Source organism: Amblyomma mixtum, chromosome 2, assembly GCF_055824585.1.
Source record: "Amblyomma mixtum isolate Tamu chromosome 2, ASM5582458v1, whole genome shotgun sequence".
In the NCBI taxonomy this organism is placed as follows: Eukaryota; Metazoa; Arthropoda; class Arachnida; order Ixodida; family Ixodidae; genus Amblyomma; species Amblyomma mixtum.
The window spans coordinates 218,218,245-218,244,729 of NC_143013.1; the positions used below are offsets into that span (position 1 = coordinate 218,218,245).

The 26,485-nt window shown below is 48.8% G+C and overlaps 1 protein-coding gene across 1 annotated transcript; it reads left to right on the forward strand.

The window, feature by feature from the left end:
• Positions 1-468: 468 nt before the first annotated feature.
• LOC149362586 (uncharacterized) lies at positions 469-20,399 on the forward strand. Its single transcript, XM_089568339.1, has 3 exons — positions 469-525; positions 19,455-19,748; positions 19,812-20,399. Exons 1-3 carry the CDS (start codon positions 469-471, stop codon positions 20,397-20,399), a joined length of 939 nt encoding a protein of 312 aa, XP_089424465.1.
• The last annotated feature ends 6,086 nt before the right edge of the window (positions 20,400-26,485 follow it).

A 26,485-nucleotide genomic window follows, 5' to 3' on the forward strand; every position in this document is an offset into this window, starting at 1 on the left:
CTTGCCAGTCTTCCTGTTGCCAGGCAGCGCACATCGTTTACAAACACCATTATTGCACATCGCGCCATTCTGCCGTCCCTGTTCACACCCGCTTCCAGGCCGCCGTCGCCACTTGGCACCCTTCACAATCCCCGCGTGCTTCTTTTAATTCCTGGCATCCGGAAGGATGATTTATCGCCGATAGGACTAAAACAAGTCACTCTTGAATATTTTCATGAGCACCATGCAAACCGGGTGCACGTCTACACCGACTGTTCAGTGAACCCTATCAGTTCTTCGGGCTCCGTCGTCAACCCCCCAAGGACTATAGATATTAGAGTTAGGATAGCTAACCAGTCTTCTTTGACGGGTGCAGAACTTCCGGCCCTTCGTGTTGCCATTGAACACATCAATCACAGCGCTCTCCGCAGTGGTCTATTTTCACCGATTCCAAAGCTGCTCTCGAAGGTTTACAAGCAGCTCTTCGCCATGGAGCCCATGAACAACTGGTCACCAGAATTCGGCAACTACATCACTCTGCCATCAGTAAATGACATTGCATTATCTACGAATGACTACCGAGGCACAGCGGCATAGCAGGCAATCAGCGCGTGGATGAGGTCGCGCGAATTGCTCATCACGACGGAGATTTTGTGTCGATCCCCATATCGAGATCAGGCACAGCGAGCCGGCTTCGCGCAGTTGCGCGGAACATCACGCTTGCCGCGTGGAATTTCGGCGTGGAATTCCGATCAATTCACGTTTAAAATCCTTGGACCCAGATCTGAAGCTCCGGCTTCCATCGAGCCTACCACGGCGTGAAGAAACTTCGGTGTGTCGCTTGTGGCTTGGTGTAGCTTTCACAATCATTACTCTTTATTGATCGGTATGGCTGATAGCCCTGCATGTGCCATCTGCGGGTATGACGAGACTATATCCCACATTCTTTGTGACTGCCCTGCCTACAGCGCCAAAAGCCAGACTCTCAGCCATGCACTGAAGCGTCTTGGTCCACGCCCACTGACGGAAATGAAAATTCTCGGCCACTGGCCGCGGCGATCCTCGGCGGCGAAGGCCTCCAAGACACTGCTCCAATTCTTGAAAACTTCTGGATTGCATGATAGGTTGTGATTTTAAGGAACGCTGACTCTTCATAGTGACTTTAATTTTCGGCTTCTCTCCTCTCTCTTTCATTTTTTTTATCACCTCGCCCCTTTCTCAACGTGTATGGTAGCAAGCCGATTATTCTTCCGGGTAACTTCCCTGCATTTCCTCTTCTTCCTCTTCCGCCTCCTCCTGCAAACGCTCCCATCGATTGTCCATAGAAGCTGCTGTACGGCTTCGTGGCCACATTCTTAATGGTCGCTTACAACGATTGGATCTCTATCTTCCGATTATGCCATTCCTATCCTTCTACTGACGCGGTTACTAGGCCACTTATGCATAGTGCTCTTGTAAGGACGTGGGTGATATTCGTGGTCTTCGACCATGAACGCTAAAGAGTCATTGGAAAAAACAGGTAAGACAGTTGATGAGAATCTGCAGCTCAAGCCCTCGAATGCGTGTCTAAGCTAAAACCTCTCAGAATTCTGCGCCTTCTATATACGACGGCGGGAACAGGAGGCGAGGTGCGCATGCCCTACAGGTGCATTTGTTGTCCTTGTTCGGGTCACTTACCACTGCTGTCGTCCTGGCAGAGGCAGGAGGTCGCTGCCAGCAACAAGAAGGCCAAAATAGCGATTTTTGCCATGTTCCTATAGATCTGTGATAAGCTCTGTACGCTGAATGAGTTTTTTAGCCTACCGTATAGAGCACAGTAGAGCTGAAGGTCTGCTAATAATCAGCGTGGTCGGTGTGAGGTATATATATATAACCCATTCGCTAGTTTCAACTGTCTGCGAGGCGTCTGGAGGCTCTTGCTCATTTGCACCTGCCTAGAAAACAAAGTCAAAAGCTGCTCTCGATGACATATATTGCAAGAGATGGGTCCCAGGAAGCCAGTCATCTAACCTATACGGCTCTTTCTAGCACGCAACAGATGTATGCTACGCAGCAGCATCAACGGTATAGCGGGCAAGAATTAAGTAGTCGGAGACTGTATGGACACAGACCGCGCTTAGACAGCGCACTTCTTTAATTATGTTGCATTATTAGTGCCGCTAACGAAAGTGGGAAGAGGAGATTACATTAGGTCCCCATCCGTTGCGCTCACGCGTAGGGAAGTAGATATTTTGCGCGCTGATACACACTAACGCGAGTGCCGCATATGTGCGTGCGTCAGTTGGGGGCGTAGGGGAACGAAACCGTTGGTCGGTTAGTTTGTTAGGTTCTTGCTGTCATCGCTGCGTGTCTCTGTGGTTTATTGTTTTCTTTTCTTTCATCGTCGGACTTTAGTCACGAGTACATGTTTTTGTCGTTCCAATCTTCGGGAATAAAACCTCCATTGGTAGATTGCGCTTAATGTGTCTGTCTCTCTAACACTTCGTTGCTTGCCCATGCAGCCCAGTCTTTGAAATGGAGAGGAAAGATACAGACGAACGTGTCAAACGCCGAAGCTCTGCGACGGCCGGTAAAATATCTCAACAAAGTCACTTTTCCTGACTCTCCTATTGAACGAACGCTCCCCACACTCAGGCTACTGTGTCATTTGAAATCACGTGGAATATTTTCACAGCGATTTCTGAGAGAGAGTATATTGGTTTCGTAGGCACAGGCGAGGGTTGTCGCCAAAAAATATCTGCGAATAATGATTAGCTTGCTTGCTCATATATGCCGGCATGTCGCCGAGATTATGACAGTCATTAGACAACGTTCACAGGCAAATATATTAAGTTACCAAGCTAGCCCACCCCAGTGGAAGCTGATTCATTATTACACTTTGCTGCAATTGTATAGGTAAAATATTATATATTTAATTCATTCAATTGTTCCTACTTTTCTTTGATCGTTTGTGAGTATACGCACAAGTCATAATCATTACAGTAGAAAAAAACATGACCAATTAGGGCCCGTGTCAATCAAGCAAAGGTTGAAATCTTTTGTTTTAATATGTTAGTTTGGTTCTGGCTACGCGCATGTTTTATTCGGGCTGGTAGTATTGTAAAATTCCTGCGGCGGTCAAATGTGCGTTGATTTCAGGGAAGCATAGTGTGCATTACACATTTCTAGTATGTGACGCTCTTTGTTCTAGTGAACCATGAAAAAAAAACTGTCCCGAGAGCCCGCATTTTATGAACGCGTTTACGTGCAACATTTGCAGAGATCATCTAAAGGTTACCCCGTTTATTTTCTGAGTTCAAGATGACATCTAAAAAAGAGAACCATATCGACGTCTTCTAATTTGTTACCCGTCAGGCTGCCAGTTTTTTTCTGAGCAGGTTCACTGTGTTCGGGTAAACGTTCTTGTCTTGATTCGCTTCCAGTTCACTAACTATTAAAATGGAGGAAACAGATCATGATTACTGTGAGACACCGACTGTTTTCAAGAATATGAGGCTAAGTAGATGTGGCGGCTATTAAAGGAACTACTGTGATTAAGTACTATATGCATATAGCAGATATGGTCCGAAGTAGTGCATGCTTTGGGACGTTAAACCCCAATAAACCATAAGCCAAATCGAAGTACTCCTTATCATTCAAAAGTTGTTTTGCTCATCAAGTGCATGAAATTTATATAAAGTGTGGTGACGGTGGTTCTATAGAAGAGGTTAGTGCACTCGTAAACACGATGACGCTTTCCGTAGTTTTCTGCTGCGGAGCGTAAGGCAGAAACATTTATAATGAAAAAGTAATGAAAGTAATAATATGCGCAAAAAAAATTAGTTTTTAGTAAAAGCTCATGTTGTGGGGATAAATTGGAATAAAAAAGCTGCATATATCCAGATGGACATTGGACTTCATTACGACACGTGCACTTTCCAAAATTTCCACGGAAGACTCTCACACTGGCGGTGCCTGAATATCGCAGGTCCCGCTTTTTCCGCTCGTATTACTATCATAAAACTTTATGCCTTTAAAACATGTCGTGACACAGACATATCGGCGCATCTAACAAAGCATCTACATACTTGAAGGGATGTAGTAAAAAAATGAATGTGGAATCTCGGCCCTGCTATATGGGGTTAGAAAAGAAAAATCCGAGTCTTTTTAGCTTTGTAAACTAAGACGCTGTTAGCTGGAAAGGCACGACGGGCCAGAGAGCTCCAGCGTACAAAGAGCTCGACTCACGCTCCATTAATATGCCTGCACACAAAGATAGCAGTCTCCATCGTACAGCTGGCGCCAAACTACAGACAACCAATGTTCTATGAAAAAGTATTTCACAAGGGATAGTGCTTGTAACTGTACGGTTACAGAACGTCTTTCTCTAGTCAAAGAAAGGTTGGGGAATGATAAATTGAACGAGATGCACGCGGCGACAATACAAAAAGAGATCTTCTTGCTTTCCGGGGTTTGCTACAACCAAATGGTCTGCTATAATTGTTCCACGTAGAGCGTCGATCAATGACGCTGCTGCAATAGCCAGAATATGAGTGGAGCGTTGCGATGCGTTCAGTTTTTCCGTGGAGGTAGCGCGAGCTGCCTCCATCACTGTGTTGTTACTAATGTTTCCGCCGGATGCTACGGCTAAGTATTATTTTATTCATATGCCAAAACATTAGCATATGGGAGATTGATGCCCAGTGCGACAGGTTGGGGTTTAGTACCTCGCAACGTTTAACCGGGCTGTCATATTAGCTTGATACACTCGTGCTATGACCTGCGACAGGTCTACTGTAATTGAATTGAAGGTTGATCAGCTTGGCTTCTTTAAAGCTGAACAAAATTGTGAAGGGATCCTTGGCAAATCAGAAAGCGGTCGAAAGGATGCAAAACCTTCCACGCCCCATTTTTAAAAACTGTACGGCTCAATGAACCTGGTACTTTAGGCATTAAAATGCCGCTCTCTGTTTCTCTGGCGCCTTAGCTTACGGAAGTGTTGAGTTAGAACAAACGCTTATTGGTCTTGTAATATGCAAAGTTTTAAAATTCGTGCACTTCGGGTAGAAATTTTTTTAGCAGTAGGCCGCATGTGGGACAAAATACAACGCTGCGATGTTCTGGTGGAACTAAACCAAATTTAGTTACTTCATTACTTGCTCTAAAGCCTTACCCGTATTGCACCACTCTTTAGGATAGTCAGAACGTGCAAAACAATGGAACTGAATGCCGACTAGCGCGCAGAAAACATCGAGTGAAAGCTTTGAAGAGACGCAAGTAGCGGCGTCATGAAGCGTATTGGTGTTCTCAGAACCGGCCAGCACAGAAAAGAAAGAACAAGGAAAAAATATATATTCAAAAGCAGAAAGTATATTAAAGACTTGCGACGTTAGCGTCGCGTTCTGTGTAGAGGGCATGAACAGCTTTTCTAAAGAAACTCTCACAATGAAGAAAGCATGGTCGGTCTGGCCGAACAGAATCTCTTGTTCGCGTCTCGTGCTCACAAGCTATGAATCAAACCAAATCTCTTGTCATTCATTAATGTATTACACTGTAACCGGAAACCTTTCTGGTTATCATCCCTGCCTTTCCACCCCTCTCTATATCTTTTGCAGTCGCCTCCGCGCGACATTTCCTCTATTATTTAATTTCTGGGTCTGTGGGGGGTATCAGCCTACGTCCCAATTTGCAATTGACTAATTTCCCGGTAATTTTGCAGACGCTCCTCTTTCCCCCAGTGCTCGGGAGGCTCTTCGGCTTCCCGGAAGCAGAGAACTCGGGCTAGCTTGTGATCCGCCTCGTTACCGGGCATGGCGGCGTGTGCGGATGTCCACATTAACTGAATTTTCCTATTCAGCGGTTGTTGGCAAAGGACCTTGGACGCTTCCGGTGAGATCCTGCCTCGTCCAAAATTTTGAATGGCAGTCTTACTTTCGCTTACTATGAACTTTGCTTTTGTTCCTACGCAGGCGAGCGCTATAGCAACTTCCTCCGCAGTCTGTATGTTGCGCTCCCGGGTGGCTGCCGCGGAGTCTGGCGCCCCTCGACCGTTGACGACCGAAGCTACTGCCGCTCCCGTCCTGCCACCTTCCACGCCAACTTACGCTACGTCCGCTGTCTCCACATTACCGAATCTCAGCTCTAGAGCCTCGGCTCTCTAAGACCTGCGTTCTGTGTTGAACTCCGGGTGCATATTTATCGGGAAAGGGGGGACCACCCAGGGGTTCCTTCGTTCCCTCTCAGTTGCGACTTTCATACTATATAATCCCTAATTCAGGATTTATTCCAACTTTTGCTGGGATTACTCTGGCTGTTGCCGCTGTGCTGAGACTCTCGATTTGAGAGGCCCGCACCACCTCCACTAGTTCTATCCACGTGTTATGCACCCCTAACCCGAGCAGTCGCTCCGTCTAGGTACACATGGGTAGCCCTAGTGTGTTTTTAATATATCGCATGAGGCAATTTATTTTCTCCCTCTCTTCGCCTTTTATATGCAAGTAGAGCGTCGGGTAACTAATTTTACTATTCACTTACGCTTCTATTAGCCTCATCAATGTCCTCTCTTTCAATCAACTACCTTTAACCGCGAATCGTCCTATGACGCCTAGAGATTGCATCGCATAATGCTCCAACTTGGCCAGGACCTCCCCATTGTATCCGTGGCATTCGATGATTAAACCCAAGATCCTTATTTTACCCACCTTTGGCGCCTGCATGTACACCACCTTTATTTTAATACCCCCGCGTTCTTTACACCGGAGGTGTGTCGGGTATATACAAAAAGTAAGACTTTTGCGGGGAACACGCGAGCCTCTTTTCGGCTGCATACTCGTCAATGATGTCGGTTGTGGCCTGTAACCGCTCTTTCGTGTGTGCATCGCTCCCTCGGTTAACCCAGAGATTGATACCGTGAGCGTAAGTGCTGAAATTTATCCCATCTAGCTCATTTAATCTCCCTGGGAGGCCTCGCAATGCCACGTTGGAGAGAGACGGTGACAAGACCGAGCCTTGTGGCGTGCCCCTGCTTCCTAGCTCCATAACGGGTGATTCTAAGCTTTAGAATCGCAGACAGGCTTTTCCGCCCGATGGGAATTCCTTGACATGGGCGAACCACGTCTATCCAGACCTGAGGTCGCTTGGTATATGCACGCACTGTAGGGCGAGAGAGACTCCCGTCCACATAATTTTGGAGTGCTCAAATTCTCCTGGAGTGGGAAAAAATATTGACAGTAGAGAAGCCTGGCAGACCCTGCTAAGAAGCCCGAACTCTGAGCTCCAGCTCTCCACCATCCATCTGCAAAAGAGGCCGCTACCAGTCATCGAGACATGAAATTTTCGTTTCATTTTGATGCGGTGTCCAATTAAGTCTTTTTTTCAATGTCTGTTGCATTACTGCGCAGAAGTGCATTGCATCTTTGCAACTGATGAAACAATGCTCAATTGTTTCGGGAGCATCACAAAGGCGGCACTTTACTGCAGGCACAAAAATACCCCTTTTGTCTTACCATGTTTTAACAAGGAAAAGCTCTGTGTGTAGATTAAGAAAATTTTCGTCTTACACGGTGAAAGGGGCATTGTACATACACTGTTGAGTACGTGAGGTATCGGTAAACCAAAAATACGCAGAGAGGTACATGGGGCGACAGAAGAGCTTACAAATAAATCCTTGCACCGCCGTTTCCTCGAGGCTGAAAACAAGAACTAGGGGGACAGCGAACAGGTGGGAAACGAAAAGCCAAATACACCTCATGAAATAATCCCCACAAACACCGATCATCAAAAACTTTAGAAGACACAGCGAGGCTGCTTGGGAAAACACGAAATACATTGACTTCCAAAAGTGCACGAAGTATTGTGTGTGTTGTGCTTCGTAAAAAATTCAGGGGGCACTTTGGCTCTCTAAAGTGCTGCAAGGCGAACGCCTTTCCTGGCGCACTGTTTGGCATTGACTGCGAGACTGTTTGTGCTGTGCTAAAGCTTCATTTGACTAAACAATTTGACTACACATTACAACTACACACTTTGAGTGCCGACTTTGACTGCTTTTTTAGCACGACTCTCTCTCTGCTTCGATGAGTTCGGTTGCATCCATGGCTCTGTTCGCAGTAATGAGGTATGTAATGTGGTCACCCACGGACGCATTATGCCACCTGTTCGAGCGGACGACAACTATTTTTATTAGTTGTCATATGCTCCAAAAAGGAACCGTCAGGCATCCATGGGTGACTTCCTTATTTAGAATCCGCGCACTCTGACGTCATACGCATTTCGACCAACCGGAAAGCGTGACAGCTCTGCTGACAGCCTTCTGTCAACAACGATGAAGCATTAAGGGCTTTCGCCTTAAAACATGAAAGTGAAAGGATACCTGTAGGATATGTAGCTGGACTAAACCAAGGCCGCCAGAGTTCAGAGGTCGGAGGAGGATATCACGCTTCATTGATTAAAAACACGGATTCCACAGAAATGTACCGGAAACTCTAAAAAAAATGCATGGGAAGTGTTGTGCAATTAATAATTTTGACTACATAATAAATTTTGGTGCCGAGGAACAGATTAGATGTGGTCACCCTGCCAAAACTCGAGAGACCATGGGGGACAAAAGCCCGAGTATAGCTCTGGTGACTTGGCACGCGGTCTTTCCATTAATGTGCATTATGCTTATAGGCACTCAAAAGGGCGCCAATGTACTAGGGTGGTGTACGCGTCCACTGCGTACCAGAATATTAAGCAGATGTCACTCCACACATATAAAGCCAGAGACCGCAACTCTTAGAACTATTAGTCCGTGATGCTGACACTGGACCGAATTATTTTTTTAAACGAATAACCTCATCGCTGCTTGGCTTATCAGCGCAGTAAAATACCAGGTAATCTGCTAAGCTGATACCTGCAGTTGGCGACCCGCAATGCGAAAATTACAGATGGCTCTCCTGGTGAGAACGCTGCAGCAAAGTGGCTCCAAGTACAGTGGGAACAGGAGCGGGGAGAGGGGGCAGCCCAGTTTCACAGAGGACTGATGTGAACTGGTTGTGAAAGCCAATTACAATTAAGCGTGGAACCGTTTTTGTAACAAAAGAGTATCTTAGTAGAAAGAATAGAGCAAAGGTAGGCGCGATTAAAAAAGAAAACAATGAACGAAGGAGGCACTCGATCGAACGCCTGTGGCAAATAATTTTGCAGCAGTGATAATTATTCGTGAGCGTCACTGCAATTCTGTAACACCGTGGCGCTACATGTAGACTAGACTGTAATGACTATAAGCCGTATGTTTAATGAGGCCCAGTCATAGCAGACATTGCAAGCAGCAGCCGATTTCAGGTGCCTTTAGCGAAAATCTTGTAATGAACATTAGAAAGCGTGATATGTTTGTAGCCAACAACAAATCATAGTTTCCGCTTACCGTCACCTTTTGGTGATGACACCAAAACGACGCTTACCATCACCTGAAGTGACGACATCAAGGAAGGAATCTCTAGTTCGCTTATCACAGCGAAAACCACATTGGCTGCGGGTTACTACACGAGCCACCCGAGAGCATTCTGCATCGAAATTTTGAAGGCGACACTTTGTAGTTGCAAGTTGCTCTGTGTACAATCCTGGTGCCTTGCATTCAAATTCCTGAAAAATTATAAAGGCACTGAAGCAATTGCTTCTCCTCACCCTGCTTGAAGCAAGACCTCATGGAAGCCATCTCAAAAGCTATGCCGGAAAATTCTTTTTTAAACGTATCCCAAGCTACAGTCATTGGGACTATCAAGGTCAGGCAAGATTCTAAAGCTGTCTTCACTGACTGCTTAAAGTTCTATTTCTTTAGCAGCGAAAAATTAATCTTCCACAATGCCTGCTGCGGCTGAAACGATATTGCATACAACTTCGCTCTAGTATTAACGCACATCACGCATTTAGCTAAGCGTGTAATCAAGGGGATATAGTCTCCGAGAAATTTAACATGGCACTATGGAAGATCCTGAGTATTTACAAGCTAGCTTTGCGCTGTTATGCCCGAGCACGCATTCCGCTGGCCGCCGTGGAAACCAGCGCCTTGCATCCGTCATTGCGCAAAAGCAAGCCCGGACTCTTGGCCATGTCGCGGCTTGCAGCATGATTCATCCCGGGTGACCTGGCGCAGTCCCTTCCCCCTCTCGTCGCTAGCGTCGGCTCGAGACTCATACGACGCTTCGCCGCCAGTCCTTCCCAGACTGCAAGCCTTCAATGGCCGAGCTCCTCTCGACCATTTGTCCAATACAAACGGTGGTCAGTAACTTGACCTGATTGGAGGGTGCAAACGATTGGCTGCAGCAACCTTCACTGGAGGCTATAAAAGCGGAGCCGAGCTGAGCCGCAGAAGCAGACGGATAGCAGACGAGACACCACCCCATAGAGACGCTCTCCCGGGGCATCGCCCTGCTCCTTTGTGCTAGCCCGTTGTGCTCTAGGCTCTTGTGCCGATTATGTAAAGCCTTTGTGCATACTGTACATAAACCTTTCGTTGACTTGCCGTCGCCTCTATCGTTTCTTCGCTCAGCTCTGCGCAACAGTGGCGGCAGACTGAGATGCTCCAGCCCCAATAGTGGTGATAGGCTCGGAGGCCCATTCGTAACATTGATGGCAGCGGTGGGATGCCCAGTCGTAACAGCGCTTAAGCCGGCGTCACAGAGGTGTTTTTGATGAACGAAGTGGTTAGCGTACAACGACTACCGAAATTTACGGCATCTTTGAAGGAAGGTCTGTCTCATGCAAAACCGCACAGGCTGGCGCTGAACTGACGCTCAAACGCCCAAGTGGCGCTATCGTTGAAACGTTCCTATCGAGCACGTGCCCAGTACTGGTGCCGTTATGAGAGGATTTCGTAATCACGGCCAGCACTTACGCACTGCCGGTTGGATCACAGCGCATTTTCAGAACGACTCCCCTAATGGGATAGACCGACGGTAAGCGCTAGGAGAAAGCGAGAGGCTCTTAGCTTGAGACACCACACAATATCGCTACAACACAAACTTGTCGACTTTCACCTACGAGGGTTCCGGGTGACACTAGGTACCTTCCCAGCACTCTTGTCACACCACGTAGGCCAAGTTACCTACTGCACAGCAATCTACTTAAAACGTGTTTGAGTTCGGACCAGGACTGCCGGCGATCAGAAGCGTGAAGTGCAGCGGCGTACCAACTGCGAAAAGGCGACGTATCCAAGCATCTTCTAGTGCTGTAAATACGAGCGTCAACCATCGCTTCGCCGGGCGTGATGGCACTCGATCTAAGGCATTGTTGCACTCACGCAACAGACACACTTCATGCCTGCGATTGCAATTTCGCTCTATGTGCAGCTCTGACACTGTTTTGGAACTGAAATGATTTCTGCACCACAGATAGGCGCCACCGCAACGGCGAAGTGAGTTCAGAGAAACCTTTCCGACCGTAAGTGAGCTGCTTGCAGTAGCGCTCTAAGCAAGAACAATAAAGAAATCTAAACCTATGTCATATTAAGCGGAACTGTTTTATGAATTCCCGGATGACTTTTGCAGATGGTGAACGGAGGAAGAAAAAGCATTTATTGAGAGGGAAGAGAGTGTAGTTGAAGCAAAGCAGGTGGTGTCTTTAGTACAAGACCCCAGTGGCTCTGGTTGACGCCGTGGAGATGTACATGAGCGCCTCCTGGTCTTCCAGGGTGGCACTGGTCAGCCGCACCTCCCACTGCTCCAAGGGCGCATTGGGCCGCTTTCGGCGGTGTGGCTTACTGCTGCCTATGTATGCGATATGAAGAAATGTACAGGCAGCGGCGCCTCACAGGCATGTATTCATATATGGCGTTGGGTGGAGGCGGTGTAGATGTTGGAAGTTGGGAAAAGTTAGTCTGGATTCAGCGAAGCATGTAGGAATTGTAAGCATACAAAAGAGAAAAGAGTGCACTCACGCATCACGATTTCTTTCAAGCAACAAAGAGACGACACAACATATAAAGCACGCTAACACACACACACACACACACACACACACACACACACACACACACACACACACACACACACACACACACACACACACACACACGCACACACGCACGCACACACACACACACGCACACACACACGCACGCACGCACGCACGCACACGCACGCGCACGCACACGCACACGCACACGCACACGCACACGCGCACGCACACGCGCGCACACACACACGCACACACACACAGGGCTCTTTCGTGGAAGGCACGCAGAGCTGTCTGCGAGTCTGTGTAGACAACATATTGTCACGGATGGGTCCTTAATCACACAGGCTAGGCGCAAGCCGCCAACAGAGAAGCAGAGTCCCAGCTCCGAGAGCACGCGAGTTCCTCACTTCTTCGTCCTTTCGGCGCCGCCCGGGGACACCTGGCGGCATTATTCCCTCTCCCCAAAAAAGAAAGCAAAAACGTGGGCGCACATTGAGTGAACGGAAGGAAGTAAGCAAGTGAACAAACGGTCACATGCCGCTCAACGGCTGCAGGCACTAATAAAAAGAACACGCGGAAGAGGCTACGTCCCTTACTGTGTACAGTAAGGCTTCATGCGCAGTACGTGCACGACCTCAGGCTGAGGTCGACGGCGCGAACTCGGTAGAGTGCCATCGGGGAGGACTTCATACGTCACATCCGTGATACGGCGCAACACTGTGTACGGTCCAAAGTAGCGGCTCAGGAGCTTCTCCGACAGGCCTGGGCGACGTACTGGGGTCCATACCCACACTTTGTCGTCGGGGTGGTACTCTACGTGTCGATGTCGTTGGTTGTAGCGTTGTGCATCCGTGGCCTGCTGCCGTCGGATGTGCATACGGGCCAGTTGCCGGGCTTCCTCTGCGTGCCGGGTAAACTCCTCAGCGTCCGACGTGAGCTCCTGGTCGTCAGGGGCGCACGGAAGCATGGCGTCGAGCATTGTCTGTACGTCACGCCCGTAGACGAGGCGAAACGGCGTAAAGCGAGTCGTTTCCTGAAGTGCGGTGTTATAGGCAAACGTCACGTATGGGAGGATCTCGTCCCAGGTCTTGTGCTGTACATCGACGTACATGGCGAGCATGTCCGCTAAGGTTTTGTTGAGGCGCTCCGTGAGCCCGTTTGACTGCGGGTGGTATGCAGTAGTCTTGCGGTGGGTCGTGTCACTCAGCTGGAACACCTCGTGCAAGAGCTGTGCAGTAAACGCAGTGCCTCTGTCGGTGATTACGGAAGACGGGGCGCCGTGTCGTAAAACGATGTGGTGTATGAAGAAATGCGCGATTTCCGAGGATGTACTGCGCGGCACCGCCTTGGTTTCCACATAGCGCGTCAAATAATCAGTCGCAACTATAATCCACTTATTGCCAGATGCTGATACAGGAAATGGGCCCAGAAGATCAATGCCGACTTGGTCAAAAGGTGTGCGAGGTGGTTCAATTGGATGGAGCAAACCTGCAGGCTTAAGCGGTGGCGACTTACGACGCTGGCACTCACGGCAACCTCTGACGTAGCGATGGATGGTCGCTGCAAGTCTAGGCCAATAATAGGCCTGACGCACTCGGGCGAGCGTGCGTGCAAATCCCAAGTGGCCAGATGTGGGCTCATCATGACACGCTGAAAGGATGTCGTCGCGGAGGTCTGATGGCACGACTAGGAGGTAGGTCCGGTCACCGTTACGTGAGTTTTTCTTGTAGAGTACGCCATTGCGAATACAAAAAGAGGACAGGTGGCGGGAAAAGGGTCGAGGTACGTTGGAAGCATGGCCCTCTAGGTGATCCATGACAGACCGCATGTCAGCGTCAGCACGCTGCCTTGCCACCAAGTCCGAACTGCTGACCACACCTAGGAAACGATGGTCGTCCTCTGCGCTGTCATCAGCTTGCTCAACGGGTGCGCGCGAGAGCGTGTCGGCATCTTCGTGTTTACGTCCGGACTTATAGACAATTGTATAATCAAATTCCTGAAGGCGAAGGCTCCAGCGTGCCAGGCGGCCTGATGGGTCCCGGAGATTGGTCAGCCAGCACAAGGAATGGTGGTCTGTGACGACTTTGAAAGGGCGACCGTAGATATAGGGCCGAAATTTCATCGTGGCCCAGATGACGGCGAGGCACTCCTTTTCTGAGGTGGAATAGTTGATTTCGGTGCGCGAGAGTGTGCGACTCGCATACGCGATCACACGTTCCACGCCTTCTTGATGCTGAACGAGGACGGCACCAAGCCCAATATTGCTAGCGTCGGTGTGTATCTCGGTAGCAGCCTCCTCATTAAAGTGAGCAAGCACAGGGGTAGTGTGCAGCCGTTGTCGCAGCTCTGTGAAAGCAGCCTCTTGCGCGGCAGTCCAGACGAACGGTGTATCTTCACGCGTTAAGCGGGTCAAAGGTTCAGCGATGTTGGAGAAGTCTGCGATAAAACGGCGGTAGTAGGCGCACAAACCCAAGAAGCGCTTGAGCGCTTTCTTTGTAGTAGGACGGGGAAACTCGGCTACGGCGGCAGTTTTCTCGGGGTCGGGTTTTACACCGTCGGCGCTCACAACATGGCCAAGAAACTTGAGCTCTTTGTAGCCAAAGTGGCACTTCTCGGGTTTAAGTGTCAAGTCGGCCAACCGCAGGGCATCCAGCACGGTCCGCAGTCGTTCAAGGTGTTGGTCGAAGCTTTCTGAAAACACCACCACGTCATCTAGATAAACTAAACAGGTTTGCCATTTGAGGCCAGCCAGGACAGTGTCCATCATGCGCTGAAACGTCGCAGGCGCTGAACAAAGGCCGAATGGCAACACCTTAAATTCATATAGGCCGTCGGGTGTGATGAAGGCAGTTTTTTCGCGGTCACGTTCATCAACCTCAATCTGCCAATATCCGCTCTTTAGGTCGATCGATGAAAAATACTTGGCGCGGCGAAGTCTGTCGAGTGAGTCGTCGATGCGAGGCAGCGGGTAGACGTCCTTTTTCGTTATGGCGTTCAGCTTACGGTAATCGACGCAAAAGCGCAAAGTCCCATCCTTCTTCTTTACCAGAACAACAGGCGACGACCACGGGCTCTTAGAAGGCTGAATTATGCCGTCTGTAAGCATCTCCTTCACCTGCGTTTGGATGGCGTCGCGTTCCTTCGGGGAAATGCGGTACGGCTGCTGTCGTATGGGGCGAGCGTCATCGGAAGTGATGATTCGATGCTTTGTGACCGCCGTTTGCCGCACTTTCGAGGAGGATGCGAAGCAGGTTTGGTATTGAAGCAGTAGGGCGCGTAGGTCGCGCTGTTGAGTCGCTGATAGCCCGGCGGTAATATCGATGCGATCCAGGGACGTCTCCGGTTGTACCATGCCCTCGGACGCAAAACACTCAGTAACATCTGCCAATTGGTCGGCCCACGCTATGGCAGTAGCTCAGAAAAGGCGACGAGGTTCGTTGGTAAAATTAGTAATCAGGAGCTCCGACCGACCGTTATGGAGGTGGACAAGGCTTCGGGCCGAGCAAATGCCGTGTGTCAGGAGCAAGGAAAGGTTGCCCTCGGCGACTGCAGGTCCATCACGTAGCCTATCATCGCATTCAACTCTTGCAAAAACACTGGTGCGCGGCGGAATCAAAACACTCTCAGTGGAAATACGAAGGGCGGAGCTGCGTTGACGAACATCGGAGGTGTCGTCGGCTTTCGCTGTAGAAAACGTAACGGTTCTGTTCCGCAGGTCGATAACGGCACCATTCTCACGGAGAAAATCTACGCCCAAAATCAGGTCACGAGAACAGTCGCGGAGTACCAGGCAGCTCACTACGAACGTCGAATCGATGATCTGGACCCTAGCCGTGCACTGTCCAAGCGGAGTAATGATATGGCCCCCCGCCGTCCGGATCTGCATGCCAGAGCAGGGAGTCGTGACTTTCTTCAGAAGGGCTGCCAATTTGCCACTAATAATTGAAAACTCTGCTCCTGTGTCCACCAACGCGCTAATGCTGTGACCGTCGAGAAGCACGGGTATGTCGAGTGAGAATCGCTCCTTTAGATCACCGGCTGTCGTCGACGTCGACAAAACTCTATCATCGAATGTCGGCGTCGTCAGGGGGTCCTTACAGCATCGATATCCAGCGACCACGCCCCCGGAGGTCGCTGTCTTCAGTTTTCCCGGCGAGGACTGGGCGAGCGGTCCGCTGTCGCTCGCGAAAAGTTCTGCGGATTCGGTGAAAATGATGACCGGCGAGGGGACGGCGATCGGGACTGACGGCGCGCCGTGGACCACAGGGGTTGCTGCGTTACGTACTCTTCAATCGCAGGGGGCCGTTGACCAAATCGGGGTCTTGGCGCATCGGGGGAAAAACCCTGCAGGCCAAGTTCACGATATGGGCACTGCCGGAACAGGTGACCGGGCTCCCCACAATGGAAACACAAACGTCGTCGGTCTGGGCCACGCCAGACGTCCGCTCTGCGCAGGGATCGTCGGTCACTCGGGATGTGCTGCACTGGCTGCACGGAGGGTAGCGGGACGTCGTGATGGGCTTGAACAAACGCCGTTGCATTTGGGGGAGGGCGTCGTAAAGCGTCAGCATACGTTGGGCGGCAGTAGTCCGTCTCGATAGGCTGTGTAAATGCCGCTGGAGTCGGGGCAGGGCGTCGCAGAGCTTCAGCGTACGTCGGGCGGTAGTAATCTGGCTGTACTGGCTGTGGTTCGCCGCGTAGTAACTGTGGCCTGACAGCCTGCTGCACCTCGTCGCGGATAACGCCCATAAAGGAGCTGGCCGTGGTCTGCGACGTACCACAGATCTTCTGCAGCTCCTCACGGACGACAGTGCGGATCATGTCACGGAGGAAGTCGGTATTGGTGTTGAACGCCGGGAGAGGCTCCGTTATAGAAGCAGCAAGGACTGGCCGGTCGTACGCGGTGGAACGCTGCCGGAGAACCTGTTCCATCTTGACAGCCTCTGCTAGAAACTCGGCAACAGTGCGTGGGGGGCTGCGCACGAGGCCGGCGAAAAGCTGTTCTTTCACACCACGCATTAGGTGGCGCAGCTTTTTGGCTTCCGACATGGCTGGGTCAGCCCGCCGGAAGAGACGCGTCATGTCTTCCACGTACATGGTAACCGTTTCATTGGGCATCTGCATGCGGGACTGTAGGGCGCGTTCAGCTCGCTCCCGACGATCAGCGCTGACATACGTGGCGAGCAATTGACGTCGGAACTCATGCCATGACAAAAGAGCGTCCTCACGGTTTTCGTACCACGTCCGAGCACCGTCCTCCAAGCTGAAGAAAACGTTCCTCAGTTTGGCGGCGTCATCCCACTGGTTAAATGCGGCGACCCGTTCAAACTGGAGGAGCCAATCTTCCACGTTCTCCAGCTGAGTCCCGTGAAAAGGATTTTGGTAGCCGTGGGTTTTGGAGGGTGTAGTACGCGGCGCCTTGCATGACTGGTTGAGGGGCAGGCGCCGAGGTAGTGTCAAATGGCCTGAGCTCAGGAGGCAGCCGGCCAGGTGCCGAGGTAGTCTCCAACAGCCCATGCTCAGGGAGAAGTCCTAGATTGCCGCGACTGACCCGATGCACTGGCGTGTCGATAGGGAGAGGTCTGGGGTCCTCGGTGTTAGGAGGGGTGTGCGACATATTCCAGGGCGATGTACCCAGCACCTCCACCAGAAATGTCACGGATGGGTCCTTAATCACACAGGCTAGGCGCAAGCCGCCAACAGAGAAGCAGAGTCCCAGCTCCGAGAGCATGCGAGTTCCTCACTTCTTCGTCCTTTCGGCGCCGCCCGGGGACCCCTGGCGGCAATATGCGGGAGCGGGGGGTAGGGTGGCTAAGTGTGTGATGACATCGGTAATCCCGTGCATTTCTAGGGCGAGAGTGGAGGGTGGGGAGGTGTATGGACCGGTTGTATGAGTGCTGGTTGTAGAGAGGAAGGGGTGGAGGAAGAAGGCTGCTGTGGAGCCCGCGGTTTCCGTGAGACAGGCGTCTCTGTAGGACTTCGCCGCAGCGTCCAATGGTGGCTTGTGGTTGTATGCGTATGCTTGGCGGCGGCGTGCGTGTGTGTGTGTGGACATGTTGCGTGGAATGGATGCGAGGCGTATGTTAGAGGGGTAGATCGGAGACTGCAGTGGGCCTGGGAAAGAGATATGTGCGTAGGGGGTCTGGGACAGTATCCTCCGCTCAGCTGGTGAGCTGGACAGGCGGATGATTTGTCTCTCCCGGTGCAGGTTAACGAGGGCTTGAAGGGGGTGTAAAAGGCCTGTTCTGTACAGGGTGTCTGTACAAGCCTGAGGGGGGAGTCCTAGTGTTGCTTTATATAGCGTATTGGGGGTCGGGGTTAGTTTGTCTTGTTGTGTACTTGTAAGGGAGCAGTAAGGTATGCAGTACAGGAATTTGTGGTTGAGCAAGGCGGCTGGCGTGTGTCTCGGAAAGGCCGGCATGTTTTAAAACGACGCGCGGAGTAAGTGTGCGATTCAGTGGCATGTGCGTATGGACTGATTGATGGCAGAGGTGAAAGTGTTGGAGGTGAGTGGCATACCCAGGATGCGACACGAGTTGACGAGGGGGGCGCGCTGTCCGGTGAGGGTGATGGAAATGGAAGGGTTCATCGCCCTTTGATATTGTGACGAAGACGAAGCTGGCAGTGGCGCGGGACGGAGCGCTCGCGGTAGGCCAGTGGCCATTAAACCATCTCTTGTTCATCGCTCATCGCGCCTCATTCTTCGGCTGGCCGCCACGTAACATTTGGTGGAGGTGCTGGGTCTTCATCGGCATCCTGGTCCTCGACCTTCGGCGTCCTGTGTCAGCCGTGGTCGTCAGCCGTGAGTTCTTGGCCTGCGTCGCCCGGCTTGCCCCAGCCTCTCCGAACTGAACCGACCTCGCCGTTGCTCCACCGCCCCGTCCTCCGCCCTGACCACAGGACACGACAAACTGGAAGCGACCCTTGACCGACGCGACCTGCCGACCCCACCGACCCAAGACGCTGCACACACATGAAGACACCGTTCCCCTGCCCCGGCCGTTCGGCGGGCCTTAGGGCCATGGCTGTCGGCTCCTGGCGACCTGCGGCCCGGAATCTTCATGGACCGGGAATCATTCTCTCATCTTTCTCATCGTGACGGCTAGCACTGCACCATCTTCTACATACTGTTCAACCCTCGACTCAAGACCATCGCCATTTCGCGCGTCGCTTCGTCACCGATCGGGACGATCGCTCGGTGGCCACGGGTAGGGAGTGGGCACGGAATGGCAGCAGCAATGTTCATCGACCAAAACCACTTCTGCTTTTTAGTCCAGACGATTATCGCCGTCGACACGTGCGTTCCTGCCTGCGCTGGAACATTCGAAGGGGCGTCTGCAGCCGATGTGTGTCCGTTCCTGGATGCGATTCCTGCCACAGACCAAGGCCTGGCCTCACTTCGCCTAACCAATGGATCGACGCTGGAACAAACAGCCGCTGTGACATCGACAACACCGTACCTCGCCTATATAAACGACTTGTCTAAGCCGGCACCCTTAAGTGGGCATGCAATGGCAGCAGCAATGTTCGTCGACCAAAACCACTTCTGCTTTTTTGTCCAGGTTGGTGCAGTTCCATCTCTTTTCGCAAAGCGATCGAACAACGTTTGTCTGCTGCTGTTCCCATGCCCACATACTTTGGTCCGTACTGTTGTTGCTTGTGTTCATGTTGCGAAAATGCTTCTTCTGGGCGGAGATGTCGAGCTAAACCCAGGCCCTTCTGAGGCCTGCGTAAAGCTTCACACTGATGTATTGTCTGCCATCGAACGCCTCACCGCGCATCTAGACGACCGGCACGATAAGTTCTTGAAATCTATGGATGATCTTAAAGCAAACCAGAAGCTGCTCGACTCCAAGGTGTCTGATTTGACGTCAAGATTAAAAACGCTACAAGAAAAAGTAGTCAACCTTGAACATTAGCAAGACGAACCTCGCCTACAACAAATGGTTTCTACAGCAGTTCGCACCGAAACTGTCAATCTAAAATCACGACTAAATGAATACGAGGATCGCTCACGGAGAGATAATTTAGTCTTTTATGGCATTTCTGATTGTGCTGATGAAACTTGGGCGCAATCGGAAGAAAAAATTCGGCAAGTTTTATCAGATAATCTCAAACTCCAGTTACCTGAAGATGAAATTTCTCGCGCGCATCGGCTAGGCTCGTTCGCTTCGGACAAAAGTAGACCCATTATAGTCCGCTTTTCAGCATTTAAAACGAAAGATGCAATATTCGCCCAAAGATCTCAGCTGAAAGGGTCAGGAATCAGCATGAGCGAAGACTTTTATAAGGCCACGCGAGCTAGTCGCAAAAAGCTGATTGATTTCGCGAAAAGTACTGGGCAGTATTATTCCATAAAATATAACAAAGTGGTCATCGACAAGAAAAGTTACATCTACTGCCCCGTCACGGACAGCGTTTGCGAGATACGTGTTGATAGCGCACTCTCCCCGGTCACGTCTAGCTCTGATAATCCCGTCGCAAGCGCCTCCCCGCTGTCACCATAACTAGATAATATCGAAAGTCGATCCGTTGCACGCAGCTTTTATTTTCTTTTTTTGCAACATAAGGAGCGTTAGCAATAAACACGACGCCCTTTCCAGTCTGATCGACACATGCACAGCGGACGTGGTTTTCCTGACAGAAACTTGGCTGTCTGCTAAAATCAATGATAAAGAAATTTTGAATTGCGCATGTAAATACAAATTCTACAGGTGTGACCGTGGAACTCGACCTGGAGGTGGCGTTTTGATAGCAGTCGCGGACGGCTTGGTTTCCTTTAATGTTCCTATTCTTTGTTCGCTTGAATTGGTTTGTGTGAACATCCGCCTCAACTACAAAGATTATTTTTGCCGCGTGTTATCGTCCTCCCAATTCATGTAGTTGCTTTTCATCTGACTTGCATGATGTTCTAAGTAAATTGCACACCAGGTTTCCCTCATCACCCACTTTCTTTCGTTTTAGGAGACTTCAACTTTCATAACATCACTTGGAACATACCTTTGCCGTTTGGAAATGACAACTCCGCTGAATGCATTTCCTTTCTTGAAGTATGCTTCGACTTTAATTTGTGTCAGCTAGTTACTAGTCCAACACGTATTACTCAGTCTAGCGCTAGTATCCTTGATCTAGTACTTACCACACATCCGTACCTCGTTCAGTCACTTTCTCAGCTGCCTGGCTTGAGCGATCATTCCGTCATACATTTTAATATGCGGAATAATTCCCCTCGCAAGCAAGTAAGCACAAAATTTATTAGAGACTACGGAAGAGCGGACTATGCGTCTATTAACGCAGGACTGGCAGAATTTACAAGTGAATACTTTTCTAGATTTTCTGACAGATCAGTAGAAGAAAACTGGCTTGCTTTAAAATCGAAAATACTGGGGCTTACTAACCGATTTATTCCCCGAAGTAAATAAAAAAAGCTCAAATGCACATTTGTTTACAGCGTCACTGAAGCGATTACTGAACAAAAAAAAGTTATCCACGTGCGAAGAAAGATGGGAGGCTTATCATCGCGTGGCAGCAGCGTACACAAATGCACTTTCAATCGCCAAACGCACATTTTTCGAACGCACATTGCCATCGATGCTTGCCTCAAATCCGCGCAAATTTTGGAATGTTGTCTGCGGTGATGACACTACGCATATTGAATTACTCGCTGCTCATCAATCTGTCGTTCCTCCGGAAAGCTGTTGTACTGGTTTGAATGAAGTGTTTTCAGCATCCTTTTTGAAAAACGTTCCCTCTACCCTTCCTGTTGTCTCAGATTGATCACCCATGTATGGATCCTGTCATTTTAGATTGGACCGGTATATGCAAATTAATATCTGGAATTAAGCTTCCTTCCTCACCAGGCATCGATGATATTAGTCCGAAATTCCTGAAAAACACTGAAGCGTATTCTGCAGTATTGTTAACAAAACTTTTTTCGCAGTCCTTGCAATGTGGTGAACTTCCGGAGGACTGGAAAGGGGGGAAGGTGGTTGCTTTGCAGAAGTCAGGCGACGTTTATTCCCCTACCAATTACAGACCGATCTCACTAACAAGCATTCCCTGCAAGCTACTGGAACATGTAATTTATAGCCATATAATAACTTTTCTTGAGAGTAACTCTTTTTTCAGTATTCATCAACACGGTTTTGGAAAGAACTATTCATGTGAAACTCAAGTTTTAGCCTTTACAAACGACTTGTTTTCAGCTCTTGATTCTAACTTATAGTTATTGACTGCATTTTCATTGATTTCGCCAAGGCTTTCGATACTGTTTGCCATAGTTTACTACTTCTGAAACTAAGCAGACTTAACATTGATCCGAACGTCTTAAAATGGATTGAATGCTCCTTGTCTAACCGCACACAATTTGTAACTGCTAACGGCCATAGCTCTGATCCTTGCGGTGTAGCCTCTGGTGTTCCACAGGGATCAGTGCTGGGGCTGTTGCTCTTTCTAATTTATATTAACGACTTACCTAATAACATTTCTTCTTCCATAAAACTCTTTGCTGATGGTTGTGTTATTTACCGTCAAATTAAAAGCTCTGCTGACCGCCTTACCCTCCAGTCGGACCTTAATCAGATTTCCTCTTGGTGTAACACTTGGCTAATTTGAAGCTGAATGTAACTAAATGCAAGTTTATGAGAATTTCCCGCCACTCACCTACTCACGTTTCCTGTAATTATTCACTATGTGATACTCCTTTAACCCGTATTTCCACATACAAGTACCTTGGTGTGCAGATTTGCAGTAACCTTTCCTGCCAAACTTACGTGGACTACGTCACAAGTAACGCTAACCGTACTCTCGGTTACTTACGTCGCATCTTTTTTATGGCGCCCACTAGCTTGAAACTTATACGGTACAAAACACTAGTCAGGCCAAAACTTGAATATGCGTCGTCTGTATGGAACCCTCCTCTTAACTCAATAATTCGGAAAATCGAAGCCATTCAAAATGGGGCTGTCCGTTCCATTTTTTCTAACTATCATGGAACTGCAAGTGCAACTCAAATTAAAGCAAATTTAAACTTAACTAATCTTTCAATTCGTCGAAGAATTTCCCCTCTATGCATAGTTCGTCATCATCTCAGAGATACGTTGCTTGTACCGCCGTCTTACAATTCATCCCGCAGCGACCACCAGTTCAAAGTTGGCGTACCCAGCAGTCGCACCAATTTACAATTCGTCTATTTTATCCCCAAGACTGCTAAGGAACGGAACCACCTTCTCGCTTCCATCGCCTCCATTACAAACGCCGACTTGTTTAAGAATGCTGTAATTGATTTTACATTGTAGTGCTGCGTTACCTGTTCTGTTTTTGTTGTGTATCACCCACTCCTCTTTGTAATGCTTCGGCCATGACAGTAAATAAATAAATAAATAAACAAATAAATAACTAAATAATGTGGCTTGATAACGTTAGCTGTGCAAATGCCAATAAGTAAATTTTAGTCACGTCATCTGCGCTGGCGTGCCAGTGAGGGCGACAGCCATCATGGATGCGCTTTGTCGTAACGACTCTTGCTTCTGCGGACGGAACAAATTTCTTCCTCGCTGAATGCGCAGTGAAAACTTCCAGCCTGTTTCAAAAGCAGCAGCGGTACGGGCGCGCGGTGCGGTTCCTGAAAGAGAGCTGTAAACCACGCAGCGCGCTGATAGGAGAAGGCAAAGAGCAAAAATAGCGGCTGTGACGAGAACTACTTTGTGCCGTCGTAGAGCTTTCCCTCTCCCATGTCTGTCCGCGTGTCTTCTCCTCCGAGTTTCGTCACCGACGCTGAAAGAAGTGCGCTGTCTAACCGTGTTCTGAATACATAAGATCTATGACTCACGCAACATACGGGTGAAGAGTGTTTAGTGCCATACGTCTGCTGTGCGTTAATAAGAGCAGTTTAGATTAGATGACGGGTTGTCTGACGCCCATCGTTTTCGATGTAAGTCACCGAGACCAGTTTTTGGCTTTTTTTTTTTTGCAGACAAGAGAAAACAAGCAGGAGCCTCCAGACGTCTCGCAGACAGTTGAAACGTGCGAGTTATGTTTATTTACGTCAAGTGCAACATAGCGCATGCTGGGGGTCTGCAGAAAAAGCTGTCATGAAGACAACTTGACGAGGCCGGATGCGCCCTGCACACTGGTTGCTTTATAAAGTCGCTAAAACAGATGTTATGACGAAGTCTTTAAAAGTAAATCCAGAATAATAAACAGATTCTCAGTGCCACCATACAAAAACAGAAGTAGTAAACTGCATAGCACAGCATTTGTTATGGAATGATCAAAGCCGCACAATAACTGACGCAAGAATGAAGGGGGGAATCAAAAGGATAGCACAGGGTCCTACCCTCAATTGGGCACGAGGCAAGTAAACAAACAGACAACACAAACAAAATAATCGTCAGTTCGTAAAATGTGCTTTTAAGTCTTTGGAACAGATACCCTGAATAGAGGTATGATCGCCCTGTAAGCGATTCAGTATCTTAGGTTGTTGGTTATCTAGTGTCTGCATTCAGTTCGTTGTTCGGCGTGTTTTTACTTTCCATTCTTCGTCATAACTCGTGTTTTGCGCCTCAACGTTTTTCCTGGTTTGATAAGCGGCGCAGAAAAAGATTTTTCTTAAATTTTTGTTTGACGGTTCTGCACAACTTGTAGTCATTAGCCCTTATCGCTGGCATAACGTTGTGTGTATTGAACGGTTTTTGAGTGCTTGAATTTACCTGTATTACAACCAGCTTCTGTATATTTCTTTTTGTCGCAGATTATCCTACCAAATAGCAATATTGAAGTCGGGAGATGAAAAGCGTTTTGTATATTAGTGTACCATAACTTTACGTCGTAGTGCATTGCCCTGCCGGTATATTACACATTACAGCACTGGACAATTTTGTTGAGAATTAATTAACATGTGCGGCCCAAAAAACAGATTTTATCGAAAATGACGCCCAGAGTTTTAAATGAGGGTACTATTTTGATAACTGGAGAATGTAAAGATATAGCTGTGTGTTTCCATAATTTTTCCTTTTCTTCGCAACAAGATGGACTTTGTCTTATGTACGTTGATGCTTAGATAGTTATTTTGCCCGGTCTTCAAGCGCAGCCATTATTAAATTCACGTTGGCATATAGGACTTCACAACTAATTCTTCTTAAAAAAAATACTGTTGTCGTCTGCGTAAATAGTGCATTCTGGAGAGAGCAATAATTGCGATGTTATTGATGTAGATATTAAACAAAGAGCGTCCCAGAATTCTACCATGAAAAACGCCTCTACCAATGTCTAGTGAATACGATCGGTAGGAATAAATTACAACTACTTGGATGCGGTGTTGCAGATAAGATTTTATCGAACTTGCCGCCTTATTGCGATAACCGTACCGTTCCATATTTCGAAGTAATAACTAATGATTTGAATGATCGAAAGCTTTCGTACGATGGAGAAATGTCCAGAGTACCTGCTTACCTTGCGCAAATGACTTAAAGGAACATTGAGGAGAAATTGAAGTTGGCTTGTATCGACAGAATACCAGCTCCTGATTACAAAAACGCCACTCATACTGACAACAAAGCTCTTGTAACGTAGAAAAGAGCAAGAACCAAAATACAGGTATCGCCGCCACAGGCCAAACTCGCAAGTACAAGCGTGATGACGTCATAGGACAAAACAGTGTTGCTAGAGCTAATGCTTCTAGTAACACTGGTACACGAGAAGCCACGAATCACTGAGGCACAGCCAATGCATGCGCAAATCTCCTTGACGACGTCAGATGGCGCCACGTGCCCGGCAGCTACGCGCGCGCCTGCAACATCATGACCAATCAGCGCCGGCTCACCGACGCTAGGCGGGCTCCCGGTATTCCGCTAACGGTAACAAGGTACACGGTATGCTAAAGGTATGCGGTATGCGAGAACTTCGTTGACGACTTCGAGAACGGGATTCATCGTAACGCTGGCAGAACGCCGTTGCAAACGTAAACGAAGCGACGGTAGCGACGGCCGCAATAACCGATAGATGCTTTCAACGTGCGGCCGGCGGTAGCTTTCTTTTCGGCTGCTGCTAGGCCGCTCTGCTGGCCGTCGGAAATCATGGAGCCTGCGTTACGTCATGTGCACGTCATGTTTCACGTCACTTAGTCCTGTGTCGTCATAGGAGAATCCAAGTTTGAATCAGAGCGGCGGGAAAAACTTTTCAACTTCGAATCCAAATTTCTTAGAAATAAATGAATCTTTCGCTTCCGGCCAAGTGGCAACAAAGCCATGAAATGCCGAACTATCAAATTTTACTATAAAAAAAATATTAATAGAGCTCTCCTCACTGTCCCTTTAAGAATGTGTTCTTTCTGTGGAAGCAGAGCAAACTCTGTCCTAATGCTTTCCTGAAAGCGTATTGACCGTCAACCAGGAAACCATGCTTTTATCAAATTTATTAAAACGACTCAACAGGACTTTTTCAAGGTCTTTAGAGGAGATGGGCAGTAATGATATTGGTCTGTCATTCCCCAAGTCATTTTTATCGCCATTCTCATATATCCCACTGCGACAAGCTCAATTTGCATTTTGTAAGGAAAAACGGTTTGACCTATGCACGAATTAAAAATATATGT

Bases quoted from the DNA above. Each gene is read 5' to 3' on its own strand.
- LOC149362586 (XM_089568339.1), top strand. From the start codon at position 469: ATGGAGCCCATGAACAACTGGTCACCAGAATTCGGCAACTACATCACT. The intron at 526-19,454 runs GTAAATGACATT...TTTTTTGTCCAG, and splicing joins ACTACATCACTCTGCCATCA to GTTGGTGCAGTTCCATCTCT. The intron at 19,749-19,811 runs GTGTCTGATTTG...CTTGAACATTAG, and splicing joins AGAAGCTGCTCGACTCCAAG to CAAGACGAACCTCGCCTACA.